Below are 17,908 nucleotides of genomic sequence, written 5' to 3' on the forward strand. Positions count from 1 at the left end.
GCGCTGCATTCGAGAGGGATGAGAGGGGAGGAAGGTGAAGGGAGAAAGTAGGATGGTAAGAGGAGAAGGGGAGGGAAAGAGAGTAGTGAGGGGAGGAGAGAAAGAGGAGGGAAGTAAGGAAGGTATTAGGGAGGGTGGATACAGCTTGGGGGGAAGGAGCAAGTGGCACCTATGGTTTATTTTATTTTGTAAAGTGAATTTTGTTGTATAACTATGTTGGATAAATGGAAAATAAAAAAAAATATTAAAAATAAATAAATAAAATAAAATTCTAATAAGCAATATAATAGCAATGAGCAGACAGAAAAACAGAACCGAATCTAGAACGCTAATGAAATTAATCAGAGCTGAGTTCTGGGAAATATTTAGGTTAAATTAATTTTGAGTAAATATTTCAGATTGAGGCTGTGATTTAACATCCGCTAATCTGAAATTCGTTTCAGATTGAGCGCACGGTATACGATTATACTCCAAAACTTAATCTAATATTAATAGGGTTAACTAGAAACAAATTCTACAAAGAACAGTGAAGCTAATCATAATTTAATACGCGGAGCTTAAGATTTTATCACCTGCAATTAAAGTTATAATTTCTGCCCGAGATAGTTGAATAAACAATTTAATCAGGAAGTGACGAAACGAATAGCATTGCAATCATATCCCTGTTGGGGAAAATAAAGCGAAGTTTCTCAGAGAGCAGCATTTCGGAAAGACTTCCGGCATTACACTGAACATAGCCGCAACTGTGGGTTAACCATAGAGATACATCCGCAGAACAACATCCGCTCCCGTCTACTGAGCATCCCTAGACTCTAAAAATTGAGAATGATACTCGGTGTAACTCCTAAAAATAAAAGAAAAACTCATTAGTATTCGAATTTCTTTTAGATTGTAATCAGGAACATTTGGCTTTTTAAAAACGCCTCGAGGAGACAGAGCGGCTTTTGGTAGCGCTTGAAACCTAGTTTCTCAGTACTTTACTAATTGTGGATCATTCTCCATAGTCGGTCTTGAATCGATGTTCTCTAACTCGTTAATATCTCTTCGAGCGAATTTTGTCTTCCGGGGAAGAAGCCGCTCTCGTGGTCCAAATGCAATTAAAGCGGCGCTGCCTCAGCCTGCTAGTTTCGCTGAATTCTTGCAATGTCCTCTTCCAGCAAGAGGAAAAGCAAGAAACGGCATCTTTCGGAAAAGGACTCGACTCTTGACGAACGAGACGCAACCCAAGAACACCTCGGGTGGCAGAGTTTGTTGGCTGCAGACTTTTTGGACAAGGGTAGGATGCTGGTAAAGTGCGCAAGTTCGCGGGGATCGTTCATGCTCTCAACAAGCCTGTAAGGTCAGGCTAGGTTGGGAAAGCATCGAGGAATCCAGGCATCGCAGGACGGTGATTCGGATTATTGCGACAGAAGCATGTGACTCTTGCAAGATTCTTGTAGCAGTTATAGCATCACTCCATAAGATAATAGCTGTTATCTTAAGATATAAGGAAATATACGGAGCGGTTCATTCCCTGAACGGGTTGAGTTGGGACTCAAAATTCTGGGAACCCCCATCCAAATAAAATACCCGACTATTAAGCCACAGAGGCTCCCAGATGCTGTTTGCATGCCTGTGAATCATCTTTTTTTTTGCAATGTTTAATATGTCTGATCATCCTTTTTTTTTTTGCAATGTTTAGTATAAAGCTGTTATTCTTTTTTAATTTCTGTGTTGAATGTTGCAGGTAGCTGGGACTGCATTAGATGGAAGACAAATTTAATTTTTGTAGTACAAATTTAGGACAAATGTAGATCTCATTCTCACTTTCTGTTGGAAAAGCCAAAATTGCTTTGCTAGATATCAGAATGTTGTATTCAACTCATCATCAGTTCAGTTCAGTTCAGGAGTACAGTAGCTTAAAGTTGTAATTAGATGCTCCAGTTTTAAATAGTGTTATCATTTTTCCAAAACAGGTCATGCCATGAGAATTTTCTGTGATTTCTCAGTTATGGAATGTCATAGTTAGGGGTTGGGATATGCCAAATTCCTTTTTGCTTATTTAGGTTGTTTCAAGCATCTTCCATGCCTTTCCTTCCAGTTGTTGGGTACTATTATGTATGGCGATTTTGACTTGAACTGCTTTGGGACAAGGCCCCTGGCTCCAACATAATATACCTGTCTGCATAATGTCTAACATATAGTGATCTTTTGGAAGACACCAGTTATGTCTTTAAAAGAAGGAAAAAAGAGTTGGATTGCTCTTGTTGCCCAATGAATACATTATAGGTAATGCTCCTAGCTCAGTGATGGCGAACCTTTTAGAGACCGAGTGCCCAAACTGCAACCCAAAACTCACTTATGCATCATCGGGTGCCAGGTGTGTGTGGCCCTTTGGCTGGGTGTGGCTAATTGGGGTGTGTGTGGCCCATTGGGTAGGCATGGCTGCGGTAGTAACGGCAGACTGGGTGGGACTAAAAAGTTCAAATCAATCAATTCCAACTTTGCAAGGGTTTTTTTCCCGTGATAAGTTGAAATTGACTGATTGATTGAACCTTTTTTTTTGCACATGGCAGCGGAGGCCTAAAGCGAAAAGGTTTTATAAAACCCAGCTGAAAGCCTAGGACTGGGGTGACAACGTGTGTGCCCAGAGAAGGCTCTGAGTTCCGCCTCTGGCACCCGTGCCATAGGTTCGCCACTACTGTCCTAGCTCAAATAAATTCATGTAGTTACGACTATTCATTTAATGCTCGTTCAAAGTTATGTGATGAGCGCCACCTAGTGCTTACAAGCAACTCCTGAAATTACGAGTATTGCAGCACCACAGCAGTTGTTCGTCCTTACAAGCTACAGTAGTGGCTGTGAAACACTCACCTGGGTTATTCCCTCCCTCCCCGCCCCTGCCACAGGTCTCCCTAGGCACCGGGCCTTTAGTACTCACCCTGCGAAGATGGAGAATCTTCGCTTTCTTGGCTACTACAGGCCTTCAGTTTGTTTGCAGAGAATGGAGGCCTAAAATAACGCAAGATGACATGAGATCAGTGGAGTGAGATCTCACACTACTGATCTCGCGTGATCTCATGATTCGTTAAGCCTCTATTCTCTGCAACAGAGAACCAAACCAGAGCTGGGGGATGCTTCGGCATGCCTTCGGAAGCTGGATCGGGGCTCCGAGAGCCTGGAAAAGGCCTCTGCCACTCGGATCTATAGCTGCAAAGCGATTTTGCACCCCCTCACAGCCTGGAAAAGGCTGCAGGGTCATGTGATCCCTTTTTGAGATCACGTAGCAATCATATTACTAACATAACTGCTGTTATTCACTTAATAACTGTGGCCACAAAGGTCATAAAATGGGACAAAAGTCACTTAATAAATGTCTCTCTTAGCAACAGAAATTTTGGGCTCATTTATGGTCATATGTGAAGGACTACCTGTAATGTAAAATGCAGAAATGTAATGAATGGGCAGAGCAGATTCCCTTTTCTTGAATTTTAATATTTTCAGGGTAGCATAAAATAGAACTTTAGTAGAACAACATTGGCAATATTGGTTGAACATTAGAATGTTGCACTTTGTGCAACAGTTAATTAAATGGTCCAAACATGGTTTATGTTCTAAATCAGAACTATCATACTATGTTTCCCTGAAAATAAGACCCATCCCGAAAATAAGCCCTAGCATGATTTCTAGCATGTGCCTAATATAAGCCCTATTCCCAAAATAAGCCCTAGTAAAGAGCCTGCCCACTTTGTCTAACTGCCATGCTGGGGCAGAAGGCTGTGCAGTGCAGCGGTGCCGCCACCACAAGTTGAAGCAGATGGGGGGTAGAGCTGCCCTATGTGCCCCGTACCCACTTAGCTCAGCGCCCCTGCAGCCAGGCGACTCCCTGTTCTGTGACTTCCCACCATCTGTTTAATAACCCGGATGCCCTCTTGCCTCTTTCCTTTCACTCCCCTCCCAAGCTGGACTGACATGCTACAGAGGATGGGTGAAGTAGGCTTGGTCACTTTACCCATTTTGGAGGCAGGGGGGAAGGACGGCGGAGGCCTTTTGCCGTCACTCCCTTGACACTGCACATCAGCTACGTCTGGTGCTGCAGGGCCTTTTTTCAGTCCCTGCCGACCCTGTCCCGCAGATCACCTGCTTGGCACCTCCACCTCCGCCTGTCGCTTGGGTCCTGCAGTGCTGCGTCACGCTGCCTGCTGCCTGTTCGCCACCTGTATTTTATGGTTTCAATGGCAGCTTTGGAGGTTGGTGGTAGGCTCTCTGCATCGTCCCTAGGTTGGCAGTTTCAACTACCGGTCACCTTTGTGGCTCTGCCCACACAGCTACAAGAGAGTTATACGAGGGCTGGCAGTGGGGGTGCTCCAAAGACCGTGCCACCCTGACTCCAGTCACCAACTCTCCCGTGGTTGTGTGGGCAGAGCCATGAAAGTGGCCAGTGGCCAAAACTGCCAGCCCAGGGACAATGCAGAGAGCCTACCACTAGCCTCCAAAATGCTGCCATTGAAACTATAAAATACAGGTAGCGAACAGGAAGCAGGCAGTGCGACACAGTGCTACAGGAGCCAAACAGCAGGCAGAGGAGGTGGTGGCTGCTGCTGCCAGGCAGGTAATCTGTGGAGCCGGGCCCAAAGAAAGCCCCTCTAGTGGCTGACACAGCTGATGTGCCGTCATTTCCCCCTGTTCTGAAATGGCAGAGGGGGATCAGGTAAAACAACCGAGCATCCCCCGCTCATCCTCCATAACATGGCAGTTCAGGTCGGGAGTGGTGTGAAAGGGAAGAGGTGGGCGGGCAGCTGGGTCATTGAATGGGTGGGGGGAGATCACTGAGTGGGGAGTGGCCTGACTGCGGGGGCCCTGAGGTAAGTGGGTGCAGGGCAGCTCCACCCCCTCACCTGCCTCGCTTTACCTCATGGTGGTGGCACCAGTGCGACAGGTGCTCTCCTGCCCCATTACATATATATGACCCAGTCTTATTTTCGGGGAAACACAGGTATTTTCTATCATGTTCTGTTCTTATATTGACTTTAAAGAAAAAATCTGGACTTTGTTCTTCAAGATTTTAGATCAATCAAATGATAATTACATGTATAATTGTGTTTTTCTCTTTAATTTTAGAAGATGACAAAGTTCCCAAAATATATAGAGGATCTTTTGTGCAATTGGCGCTCAACAACATGAAGCTGGCAAATATTTCTATAGGGCGTCCAGTGCTGCTTACCAGTACAAATGGGAAGCAAGAGGTGGTGTTTGTTTTCTTATCAATTCTATGTGTATTTATGCATGCATGTATTTGTTTATGTAATAGTGTGTTTTATTTTATTTTTCTTGAAAGGGATAACACTGGATAGATTGTTTTTTAATTATATTTTCTATTGTTTTGGTTAGGTTTGCACAGCATGGCCTGTTGCAGGCTTCCCTGGTAAAAAAATTGGCTTAAATGCAATTACACAGAAGAATCTAAAAGTGGTACCTGGTGATCCGGTCTTTGTCCAACCTGTGACTGGTGCTGTACTTCAGGCAGAGGAAGTGGAAGTAAAGCTGGAGTATGTTGATATCCATGCATTTTACATTATTACCTATGGTCAGATTTCCAATTTATTTTGACTTTGAGTGAATGTTGTGATAAATAAGTTTCATGTGATCATAATGAAATTTATTTTAAAGCCCTAAGTTTTCCTTATATTTAAAACGGTGCATGCCAGGACATTTGCGCTGCTTCACATCTCAGTTCTGAAAGAGAAGTTTAGAACACGTGGAAGGCACAACTGTAGCACTTTAAAGCAACTTTGTCTTTTCTTGAGAGCCCATGGCAGATATGAAGAGCAGATATATTTGTGTTATGCACCTTCTCTCTTATCTATAGAATATCTTTTTAACTCAAATCTGAATTGCTGAATAAAGTACATTATATGTAGTGTAATTCTGTAAAGTGTAACTCCTTTCAGAAAGCTTAGATTATAGACACTTTGCTCTTAAAGCTGCTGTAAGGAATTGGAATGCTTCTTGTTTTTTTTTTAATCAAATGTATTTGCTATGGGTTGGATTAACTGTAATTAACTAACTTGGTACACAAGAAGTCTTGCTATGTAGAGAACCATGGTATCTGGGTTCAAGGATTGATGGTATGAAAGTGTTCTTGTGTGTTTAATATCAAGTAAAAATATCAGTGATTATAAACTGTATGAAACAAGGACCAAACTTTATTTAAAAGGAAGGCTGCAATCTGTAAAATACAGTAGTTTGGGTAATTCTATGGTTGTAAGTAACAAGATAAAAAGAAGATAAATTTAATGAATGAAATGTCCATTTAAAATCTCTTGGGGTTTGTGCATTCTGGATTTGAAGGAGATGAATTTCAGAGTCTCATATCTGACGAATCTTCTGCTAGATTAACATTGCTATTTGACTGTTGAAGAATGATATTCTTTTCTCCATTTGTTTCCTGGATGTTTTTTTTTTAAAATTTCTTTCATTGTGTAAATTCCCTAGATTTTTTTCTCTTGTATCTTTGGTTTTCATCTTTAGAATCTCCCTAGATAATGTTTCCAAAATTCTCTTGAGAAATTTCTAACCTGTATGGCTTATCCCAAGATGGCAACGTTATATAAAACTAATCTGGTTGCAGCAGAGGCTGTCTTGGAAAGAAAATAACCATAAATATACTGTATGTGAAACTACTTGAGATGTCAGGGAAAGAAGAAGCATCAATATAAGAATATTGACAAAGTTTGTATTGCTGATTTTAGATTGGCTTGACATTTAGCCAGAATTACTATAGTAGGTAGGTAGGTTGATTAGTAGATTAGATAGATAGATAGATAGATAGATAGATAGATAGATAGATAGATAGATAGATAGATAACTACATTAGTGCACTCCCTACTGATGTTAGCTTAGTAATTTCTGTTATACAAAAGATTTTTTAGGGCTTGGATTTAAGAATCTATGCATTAAATTGCAGAGACTGCAGTAGTTTCTATGAGTTCATGTGTGATGCTAAGAACAAATATAACAAATTTCTGGATGAGAATTGCTGTATGAAGTCGCTTTTGCAGGAGTTTAATTTAGTTCTTACATTGGAGTACATTTGGTGTTCTTGAAATAATGATATTTATTAAATTTTAAGAAGGATTATTTAATTTATTTTTTTCATAGGGTTAAAGATGACTGTATCAGTACTGAAGACTTGTCCATTAGCCTCTTAAGAAACTTAGGTATGGGTTTAGTTTATGTTTTCTGATTTATATTATAATTTTAGATATTAAATACATATAAACCTCTGTCTGTCTGTAGTCAAACATTTTGGGGTTCTGAGTTTTACAGAGATCCAATACACTCACTCTGGATTAAGAGTATCAAGAATAGGGAAAAAATACTGCATTTGAAACTTTATAACTATCCAATCTGAAGAGGCTGCCTTTTAAAAGTGCATAGAATATTCTCTTAAGAAGAAAAGTGCTGTTCCAAAATAGGTGGTTCTGACCTCAAAACAGACTTATAGGTGTGCTTTGTTAAAACTAACCTTTGTAAGCTTTTCTGTTGAAGTTCTATGCCATGTAGTCTAATTTTCTGTGTATCTTAATTTATCAAAGTAAATTAATTTTGGATGCCAAAAGCAAGTATAAGAGAAGCATATGATATCTCTATTTTGATTTCATTTCTTGCTTCGGGGGGCTTTTAAAGGACTGACAATTATTTTATTGTTAAAACTTACCAAGGCTATAGAAAATGCAACACTTTTTAGAACTGACAGTTAAATCACCAAGATCATTGCTTTTGTTTTGAAAATTACAGGTAGTCCTCGACTTATGACCACAATTGAGCCCAAAATTTTGTTGCTAAGTGAAACATTTGCTAAGTTAATTTTGCCCCATTTTATGACCTTTTTTTACTACAGTTGTTAAGTGAATCACTGCAGTTGTTAAGGAACCCAGTTGCTAAGTGAATCTGCCTTCTCAATTGACTTTGCTTGTCAAGGTCACAAAAGGGGATCACGTGACCCTGCAACCATCATAAATATGAACCAATTGCTAAACATCTGAATTTTGATCACATGATCACAGGGAATGCTGCAAAGGTCGTAACTGAAAAACAGTCATAAATCACATTTTTCAGTGCCGTCGTAACTTTGAATGGTCACTAAATGAACTGTTGTATTATATTTCTTGATGTATTGCTACTATTAACATATACTTTTATGCAGGAATATTTTAGGCGGCGACTGTGTGAGAAATCTGATTGGTTTTCTTAATCTCTTTTTACAGATGGAAAGATAGTATTGCCAGGAAATTTCCTGCAAATTACTTTCTTTGGCCGATCTTGTGACTTAAAGGTTACAAAGGTGAAAGGAATGGATGATGTGTTGCTGCAAATGCAAGATGTTTTAAAAACACCACAGGAACGATCACTGGAGAATTTGGATAGCCATCATTTCAATTTATCAACTGAGCTTGGAAAACTAGTAATAAGAGACAGTGAAGTAGCTACCAGTACTCCATGTAAGCATGAGGATCATAACATATCCATGAATGATTCTTTAAATAGTGTGGAGCATGAAGCATTGAGTCCTGATCCAGCAGAGATACTTGATGGCGATGGGTCTAACCTTCATTCTGAATCAAACATATCACAAGACTGTGAGAAAGGTTTTGCAGGTGAAGAATTACCTCTGGCTGATAAAACAGGATTGTCACAGAATTCAGAAACATTTTACTTCATATCGACAAGGACTAGGGTCAGTTTCATTCAACCGCAAGCCAAAGTGACAGAAGAATACAATCTTGAACCAAAAGTTACTTACGATTCAATAGGTGGACTCAGTAACCAGCTGAAAACTATAAAAGAAATGATTGAACTTCCTTTGAAGCAGCCTGATCTATTTAGGAAATATGGTAGGAAATCTATGGTATAAAAGTATGCTATAATTTACTATTTTTCATTTGGTAACCCCGTCAAATAATGTAAGACACAGTTTAAATGTATTTGTTTTTCTTCAAATGGCAGATCTTATACTACTTTTAATATGTTGTTTTACCAGCCCAAGTGCTAAACAATGATTTAATTATCTTTTTTTTGTCATGTTTTGCTTAACCATAGCTTGTTGAATAACCTGGAAGGAGTTAGTAGCCTGAATCAGTCTTTTACAACAGTTTTTCTGTGGTGGTATCCAAAATGCTTCTCTTAAAGTTTGGCAGCTTTCTTTAAAGGTCCATTTAGGAAAGAGGGCATTAAACTCTTTCTATATTAACTGTTTTGGGCGGATCAAAAAGTGACTTGCATGGCTTTTAAAAGCTACTAAAATTTATAAAAATTTACACAAATCCTCTTTTCAATTATTTTAAGTTTAAAGAAATATATAGTAGAAGTTAAAAAGGCTATGAGTAACAAAAATTGTGCTGTTGATTGTCAGTTCTGTAGAATTGCTATTTGGGATGCTTCTAAAAATAATTATGACATATTTCATATATAATACAGCATTTCATTATTAATTTAATGTTAATACAGGAATTATTTTATTATCACAATTATGAACTTTTAATATCATACAATGTCCAAGAATTAACTACAGTTCTTTGTTGTTTATGTGTGACTCTGAAGGAATCCCATCTCCAAGAGGAGTGCTATTATATGGTCCTCCGGGTACAGGGAAGACCTTGTTAGCCAGAGCAATTGCAAATGAGGTTGACGCTAACTTCTGTACAGTTAATGGTCCAGAAATAATAAGCAAGTAGGTGCCCTTCATTGATTTATTTCAGCCTTGCTTTATCTAAATTTAAATTAGCAGTGTACTTATTGCTTTTAAAATACATGCCTCCTTTGCTACCCAAGTAGGATATAGCTACATCTGTAAATAGAAATGAAGAACCAATGATGTATTTATATCAAGATGTTGACACAATAATGTACCTATATAGGGAACTGTATGCGACTTTTGACACCGAATCATATTTGATTTTCTTATAGATTTTATGGAGAAAGTGAAGCCAGGCTACGACAGATATTTTCTGAAGCCTCTTTACGGTATGCTTCTATTTTTTCAATGAAGTTACTTCAGATGGTTTAACTTAAGGAATAGGTAACTTTTTTGCTCTAATGGCATATTTAGAATTTTGCAAGCTCTCATAAAATAGTTGGCAGTTTCTCTATTTAAAAATGTCAGGTATGCTCAATAAATGTTTATTATCTAAATAATAAACTACTAAGATTCCTCCCTACCAACTTTTCTGTCTTCAGAACATTCTTTCTAGTACTTCAACTTAGCTTTGTGCTTCTTGGGCAGATGGAGTTTCTCTAAAGAAAGCACTGACTTACATCCACCAACATTTCTAAAAGGTGAACATGCAGCTTAGTTCAGAGGCATTCTTCTAAGTAAGAATGATGCCAAAGGCTGGAATTTGTTTTGCTGAATATCAGATTCCCATTTGCTGTTTTTAGTTAGAATAATATTTTTGAAAATATTAAGTCATTTGGGTCAACTTGGCTGATGGGCAGCAGTGAGATATCTGTAGACTGATTGGTGCTCATAAGGATATATTGCTTACCTAGGCAAGTAGGAAGGTAGGTAGCTGGGTGGGTAGTTAGGTAGGTGGGTGGATAGTTGGGTGGGTGGGTGGATAGATGGATGGATATAAAAGCCCATACCCCAAGATAATTGGTAGAAATTTATAAATGTCAGTGTGCCAGACTGTTCTCATAACCATTGTATCTTGGTGTGTATTTTTATTGGGGTTACATTTTGCTTTCATGTTTTGAGGAAGAATAATCTCTCTTTATTTCTATGATGGTTAAAGAATGTGTATTCCAAATTTTGGTCTATATTTAGTGTTGGAATAAATACATTGTTTTAAGATACATTCTTATTCTCTTAACTCTATCATAAAATATTGCAATCAGCTGAATATTTGAATTATTCAGTGAGATTATTGAGTGTCATAGCAGGTGGCAACACCCAACAGCTTTGGCTGATCTTGAAAAAGTTATGCAGAGTTGGACCTGATTAGTAATTTGATGGGAGGCTAGCACGAAGTAACAGGCCAGTAGATGACAGTGAAAAAAATACCCTAGAAGAAGGCAATAATGGTTTGAAAAGTAGGACATGCCCATATAGTTTTTAGACATTGAGTTTAATTTGAGGATGTCTTTACCTTTTCATTTTATATGCATATTTATTCTAGTGTGCATATTATAAGATATATGCTATTATTTCCCTTTTAATTTGTGTATTCCAAGAAACACATTATTTCCCATTTTTGTTAAGGCGACCATCCATTATATTTATTGATGAAATTGATGCACTCTGTCCAAAGAGAGAAGAAGCCCAGAACGAAGTTGAAAAAAGAATTGTAGCTTCATTGTTAACGCTGATGGATGGCATTGGATCAGTAAGTCTCTTTGTCTCTTTGCAACTCTGGAGACATTTGGTAATGTATACTAGAAGTTATGTCTGAGAATGTTTTGGGACAGAATTTATTTTTCAGTGATGATTCCAGATTATGAAATGGAAGCTTGCATTGCATAACAGTATAGATGTGCCTCATATGTTGTTCCGGCTATGGAAGGTATTACAATTGAACTACATTGCTTAGGTGGTAGAGTCGGGAAATAGTTCATGATGTGAAGACACCGCAGTGCTGAATGGCTGGAAATTGTGCCATAGTGAATGGTACATCTTATTAAAATCTTAAAGTTACTTAGATCCCCAGTTCAAACCAGAAGGTAGCTTTCCCTTTAAAGGAACTGAGGCCACCTTAAGTTGTTTTAAGCATCTGTATTTTGGATCTGAAGCCAAGGTCTGCTTTGGAAAGGGCATGTGTACACATGCTACTCCTGTTGTCTTTTTTAAAAAAATAGGTATGATCTGCTGGTAGCCATGAGATCCCAGAAAAATTTGTACGTGAGTTAAGTAAATCATGACACTATTTGTACCAAAACATCTTGTCACACCGTGATGCCAGGTCTTTAGCTGAAAGATATATTTTCCTGGGATGAGGTGACTGCTGTTGGATCTCATTGCACCTTCTTTGGAGCTCCATTTCTGATCCAAATTTCTGCATTACCCCAATTGTTTTAATCTGTGGCAAATACGAATCAGCTAGTAGAGAGTTTTTCAAGAATTATATAAAATATATGTTAATAAATTCCCTGAGCCTTGTTTAACAAATATTTTTATAACTCTGAGAAGTTCTTGCTGATATTTTGTGAAATATCACGACTACTTTAAAAAGATACCTTAGCCTTATCTGTTTTTAACCTGATGCTTACTCTACAGTACTATTCATTTCTTCAACTTACAGTAAACCTGTTTTCAATAAAACTGTTTTGTTTTTAGGAAGATAATCAAGGGCAACTCTTAGTTCTTGGAGCTACCAATCGCCCTCATGCACTAGATTCAGCCCTGCGCAGACCAGGACGTTTTGATAAAGAGATAGAAATTGGAGTTCCCAATTCTCAAGATCGACTAGACATCTTAAGGAAGGTTCTCAATAAAACTCCCCACTCATTGACAGTATCAGATTTGAGTCAACTGGCAGACAGTGCCCATGGGTATGTAGGAGCAGACCTAGCAGCCCTGTGCAAGGAAGCAGGTAAGCTAAGTGTGCTTCACACTGAACATCAGTGTAATTGAGATGACTTACTATTTAGATATCATTATTCACTTACAACAAATCATTATCTGTGCATATTTACTAAGGCATGGTATCTATACTTTGGGTGGAAGATTATTTAAATTATAATTAATTAAAAAGAATATAACCATTGGAGTCCTTTTAACACTTGAATGAGAATTGATTTGTGCTAAGTGGAATGAATGCATCCTGTTTACATGACTTATGTCTAATGTTCAACATTTTACTAACACCGTGGCTCAATATAGCAGGCTATAGAGAAAAATTTATGTGGAAAGGTTTATTTTGGACAAAATTTGTTCACTAAAGACTATATATGAGATCGGATTAGCAAAAATTTTGTAACATAGAACAGAACAGTATGTCAAGCACAAGTCTGTGTTCATAATATGAATATGCTCAGAACTTAGCTTGTTTTCTATTGTATATAAAGTGAGCAAAATAATGTTTAAAATGGAAATGCTTTAAATAATGTCATATAATAGCATATCTTCAAGTTGGTTTTCTGAAAATATACATCAGGGTCAGTTAAAATTTGGATATGAATTAAATAAATTGCTCAATAAATACTTTATTTAGCTACAGTGATCTCTAGTGGTAGGAGATAACATTTCATGCAAATATGTTTTTAAACTGTTTTTCTTGTAAAAGGAATCTCGGAAAATCTTACATCAGAGTTAAGAATAGGTTTAAAAGGTAGGAAAATTGGGATGATTATAAGATCTGAAAACACATGGATAAGTTATACAATTTCCTTTGTCATTGCAAAGTAGTAAATCATTAGTAAAACTGACATGAGGTAAAATCTTTAAGGATAGTTTAATGTAATATTCTAATATGCATCATACTCCAAGAAATAAAATCTGCACAACCTTGCATATAATTCTGCCTCTTACCAATATATATAAGAAGTGGACTGCTTTAAATATTATTCCTGACTTTTTAAAATGGTAATCCTTCCTTTGCATCTATAACTGTATCTGTAATGTTTTAATAATATATATAGCCATGATATATAAATAGATATGTTCCACAGAATTGATGCTTCCAAGATGCTGCCTGTTAATTTTTCATTAATTGAAATTGTCTACATTTCTGCAATAATTCTGCATATTTTATAATGAATTATGTTTTGATGGTATTGAACCCTAATTATACAAAGTAATACTTTAAAGCTCATTGCATAGAAATTTGATTGAAAATGGAACTTGTAAATTACACTAAACATATACTTAAATAGTTGTGTCATTTTCCATGTCTCACTGTACTTAATTCATTGTCCAAATATACTTTTATATGATAAATTGAAAGAGAAAAAGGACAAGTACAAACAATGGAAAGAGGGACACATAACTAAGGCAGAATATCAGCAGATAGCCGGACTCTGCAAAGATGAAGTCAGGAAAGCAAAGGCTCAGCATGAACAAAGACTTGCAACAAAAGTCAAAGTTAATGAAAAAAGTTTCTTTCAACATGCAAATAACTAGAAAAAGGTCAAGGAAACAGTAGGTCCACTTAAGAGAGAAGGTGGCAAGGAAGTAACAGACAGCAGAGACAAAGCAGAACTGCTTAAGTCATTCTTTGACTCAGTCTTCACACAAAAAGAAACCATAGCCCAACCTACCAAAAACATAACTGTAAAAGACAGTTCTGAAGGATCCGGCAAATGTTATCTCAGAACCATTGTACCATATCTTTCAAAAATCCTGGAATTACTTGAGGAATTACCTGAGGATTGGAAAAGAGCTGATGTGGTTCCATCTTCAAAAAAGACCCAGGAAACTACAGACCAATCAACCTAACATCAATACCTGGAAGGTACTGGAAAAGATAATATGTTGAGACTTTGGAAAAAGTGCAAAGAAAAGCAACTAAGATGATTAAAGGCCTGGAGACAAAAACATGAAGAATGGTTGCAGCATTTGTGTTTGGCTAGTCTAGAGAAAAGAAGGACTGGGGGGGGGGGGACATGATAACAGTATTCCAGTATTTGAGAGGTTCCAACAAAGAGGAGGGGGTCCACTTATTTTTCAAAGCACCAGAGGGCAGGACAAGAAACTGGATGGAAACTAATCAAGGAGACAAGCAACCTGGAATTAAGGAGAAATTTCTTGACTGTTAGAACAATTTACCAGTGGAACAGCTTGCCATCAGAAGCTGTGGGTGCGTCATCACTGAAGGTTCTTAAGAGACTGGACAGTTACTTGTCTGAAATGGTATAGGGTCTCCTGCTTGAGTAGGGGATTAGAAAACCTCTAAGGTCCCTTCAGCTCTATTCTGATTGATTGATTTCCTCATTTTAAAACAAGGAACAAATTGACTATGTCTATTCAGATTTTACTATCTATTTATATGTTACTGCTATTAGGGGTGGCATTCTCAGATAATAGTACTAATATTGGCATAAATGCATCAGAATACAAGACAGCATTAAATTACAGGCAGTGTTTCTCTTGCCTTTTTACCTTACAACTGTCTATTGTAATTGTATAAGATTTGGTCATTTCACAGGAAAACTTCTATAAAGTGTTTGGCTAAAGAAGATGAGCTTTCCTAGTGCTGAATAATAAACTGCCCACAGTACCTGCTGTTGCTCAAAAATGAAAACTTGCTTTCACCGAATAGGTTTAAAGTGGCATCTATTCTTCTATTGATTTCAAAAGTATTTTTTTTCTTTTTACTTCTCTGATTACACTTTACTTTCTTTGTAATTTAAATAGTTTTTTTCTTAGCAGCCTTCATTTAAAATGAACTTAGACTTAAATCTTGGATTTTTATAGTTTTGTTGTAGGACTTTTGGCTTTATTTAATTTTTTTAATTGAAGATTATTTTTATTCTTGGTAATCTGCTCTAGGGTACTTTGGTAGGAGGATAGGTACAAAAATTATCATTGCCATTATTTTGTAGGGGCAATTATAACACTCCATATTCTGTTCAATCATCTTTATTAAAATATCTGTCTCTTATTTAAACAGCAAATTAAAAAAAACAAATTATAGTAAAACCACAGGTGTTGAAGAAGATATACTTCAAAAGGACAGAATGTAGGGCTATTATAAGAGAATTGTAGGAATATGTTTGTAAAAAAGGACTTTATAAATGGATGATTTGATTAATGATGGCATAGTTTTTACATATTTTGCTTCAGCCAAAAGCTAATTCTTGCACAACTTTTAACAAAAGAATTATACTCTAATTATTAGAATTTTCTAATGACCTGTTTCATTTTATTTCACATGGTTTGCAACTGTGAATAGTTTTAAAATCAAGAATAATAATCCTACCAACACTTGCCTTGAAAATAAAGCAAACATATGCAATAGCTTTTATTGGAGGAACCAATTTTTTATGTAATGGATTTCATCTGAAATGAAATTGATATTTTTCTGCTTCCTGTGCCTTGCCACAGCATCATTAGCCAATAGGCATGTTTCAGCAAATACTAAGCATTCACAAAGCCTGAAAATTCCACCTTCCTCCTTCCAATAATTTACCCAGTTAAACTTGCAATGTACAGATCGTGAAGGACCAAATTCTTATACTTGTACAAACAGGAACAATTTTATATTGTTTTTGTAATTAATATACAAACTTAAATAATATAATAAAGATCTCTTCCTGTCATAAATACTAAACACATCTTAGATTTGTCTAATAAACCTCATCACATTTCCAAATATATCTTCAGGGAGTCCACACATATGTATCTCCTAATTGGTGGGACCTGGGCAATGGTATGTTAGTTTGCAAGGTTGTCTCAAATAGAGATTCTCTAATTTGCAGAGAAGACTGTGAGCATTCATGGTGTAAAACTGGAATTTGATTGAGCATCTAGCATATTAGCCCAATTGTGCTTAAATTGTTAACTATTGTGTCCTCACAATTAGTAGGGAATGCTGCATATATCATGGTAGAATTGAAGACTGAGACTTGGAATGAAAGAGATGTATATGGTAAAAAGTATAAATTAATAAATGAATTGAAAGAAAATTATATATGTTGTATGTTTGTGAAATTTGAGAAAGGCGGAAGAAGATATGAAGTTGATACAGTATATATCTTATGAAGTAGAAAAATAAAATTATAAATTTACAAAGGAAAAGGTTGAATTGTATGCTAGAAATTATGAATTGATGTTACAGAAAATGCAATATTCTGAATTAATGTGACTTGCAGAGAAAAGTTATATTGCTGTGTGGCATGAATTGATGTGTTGGAATGAAATGAAAGTTCAGGAATAACTGGGTGATTCAGAGAGCCAAGAATGAATCAGAATGATAACTATTTGGCATGTATTTGTTTAGAAAAATATCTGCTTGTTTCAAGAAGTGGATTAAGCATATGCTTGTTCATGCATACATATGAGAAAATAATGAGTCAAAGAGCACAGTTGAGTTGATTGTTTATGGTAAAGATGAGATAATTAGTGTAAGATGTAAAGGTGATGAGCTGTTCTACCTAGAGAGATAGGACCTTATTTGGTGTTGATCGTCAGGAAATAAATGGACATGAAAGAAAAAGAAACAAGTGAAAGAAACAAGAGTTAAAGTAGATTGCTTAAAGAGAGGCGCTAGCTCTATATGAACAGTATTACCTTTATAGGTAATCCCCAAACAGAATGAATGCAACACAGTGAAAATAATTATGTTAGAGAATGCCAAAAAAGTATGTGGAGTTACATTGATGAAAAATATGCTAAAAGTGAAAAAATGTGAAGGAAACCGAGAATGAGGAAAAAGCATCACATAGGAGAATGATACAAAAAGATGTTGTACTACGCATATATAGAGAAAAATAAAGTTGAAAACTATCTAGTCAAAGAGAGCTTGGTTGGTTAAAAGAAACAGAGAAATGGAGAGAAATTATGATTAAAATATTTACTGTTTAGGTAGAATGCTTATTGAAGTTTCAAAAAGTACTGTACATGAGACTCTGCTTCTGTCCGTTTTGTTATATGGAAGCAAAAGTAGGGTACATCAGAAAATGAATTCAAGGGAAATTTTCTGTGATATAACAAGAAGAAATGGAGTCTAGATAATTGAACGATGGATGAAATAATGAAGTACAAAAGTAAATGAACAGTACAAAATAAGTTATTTTGTCTTTAGAGTTGATTTGATAGTGAGGACAACATATAAATTTAATAAATAAATATTACTATTTATTTTTTTTGTAATTACATATGCAAATGTGGTTGAGTGGGGAGTCAACAGGAAATGACTAAGTATGTTTAGTACATACTTAGTATGAAGGATTTGTGTACATTTACAAATGTACATTTATACTTTTGTGCACT

At 36.6% G+C, this 17,908-nt stretch overlaps 1 protein-coding gene across 4 annotated transcripts in view; it reads left to right on the plus strand.

Annotated features, from left to right (window-relative positions):
- Window positions 1-1,032: 1,032 nt before the first annotated feature.
- Window positions 1,033-17,908, plus strand: part of SPATA5 (spermatogenesis associated 5) — a 152,957-nt gene continuing 136,081 nt past the window's right edge. Inside the window, exons 1-9 of one of the 4 annotated variants that reach the window (XM_039320181.1) lie at window positions 1,033-1,276; window positions 5,101-5,225; window positions 5,371-5,528; window positions 7,141-7,199; window positions 8,250-8,876; window positions 9,583-9,712; window positions 9,949-10,005; window positions 11,243-11,366; window positions 12,314-12,569. In XM_039320181.1, the coding sequence (XP_039176115.1) occupies window positions 1,144-1,276; window positions 5,101-5,225; window positions 5,371-5,528; window positions 7,141-7,199; window positions 8,250-8,876; window positions 9,583-9,712; window positions 9,949-10,005; window positions 11,243-11,366; window positions 12,314-12,569 (1,669 nt within the window). In that variant the 5' untranslated portion in view covers window positions 1,033-1,143. Of the gene's footprint in view, window positions 1,277-1,297; window positions 1,388-5,100; window positions 5,226-5,370; window positions 5,529-7,140; window positions 7,200-8,249; window positions 8,877-9,582; window positions 9,713-9,948; window positions 10,006-11,242; window positions 11,367-12,313; window positions 12,570-17,908 lie in introns of those variants that run through there. The other 3 variants (XM_039320182.1, XM_039320179.1, XM_039320180.1) reach the window with 3 other exon arrangements.

This window comes from Crotalus tigris, unplaced genomic scaffold, assembly GCF_016545835.1.
Source record: "Crotalus tigris isolate CLP2741 ecotype Arizona unplaced genomic scaffold, ASM1654583v1 scf7180000023625.2024221, whole genome shotgun sequence".
Taxonomy (NCBI): domain Eukaryota; kingdom Metazoa; phylum Chordata; class Lepidosauria; order Squamata; family Viperidae; genus Crotalus; species Crotalus tigris.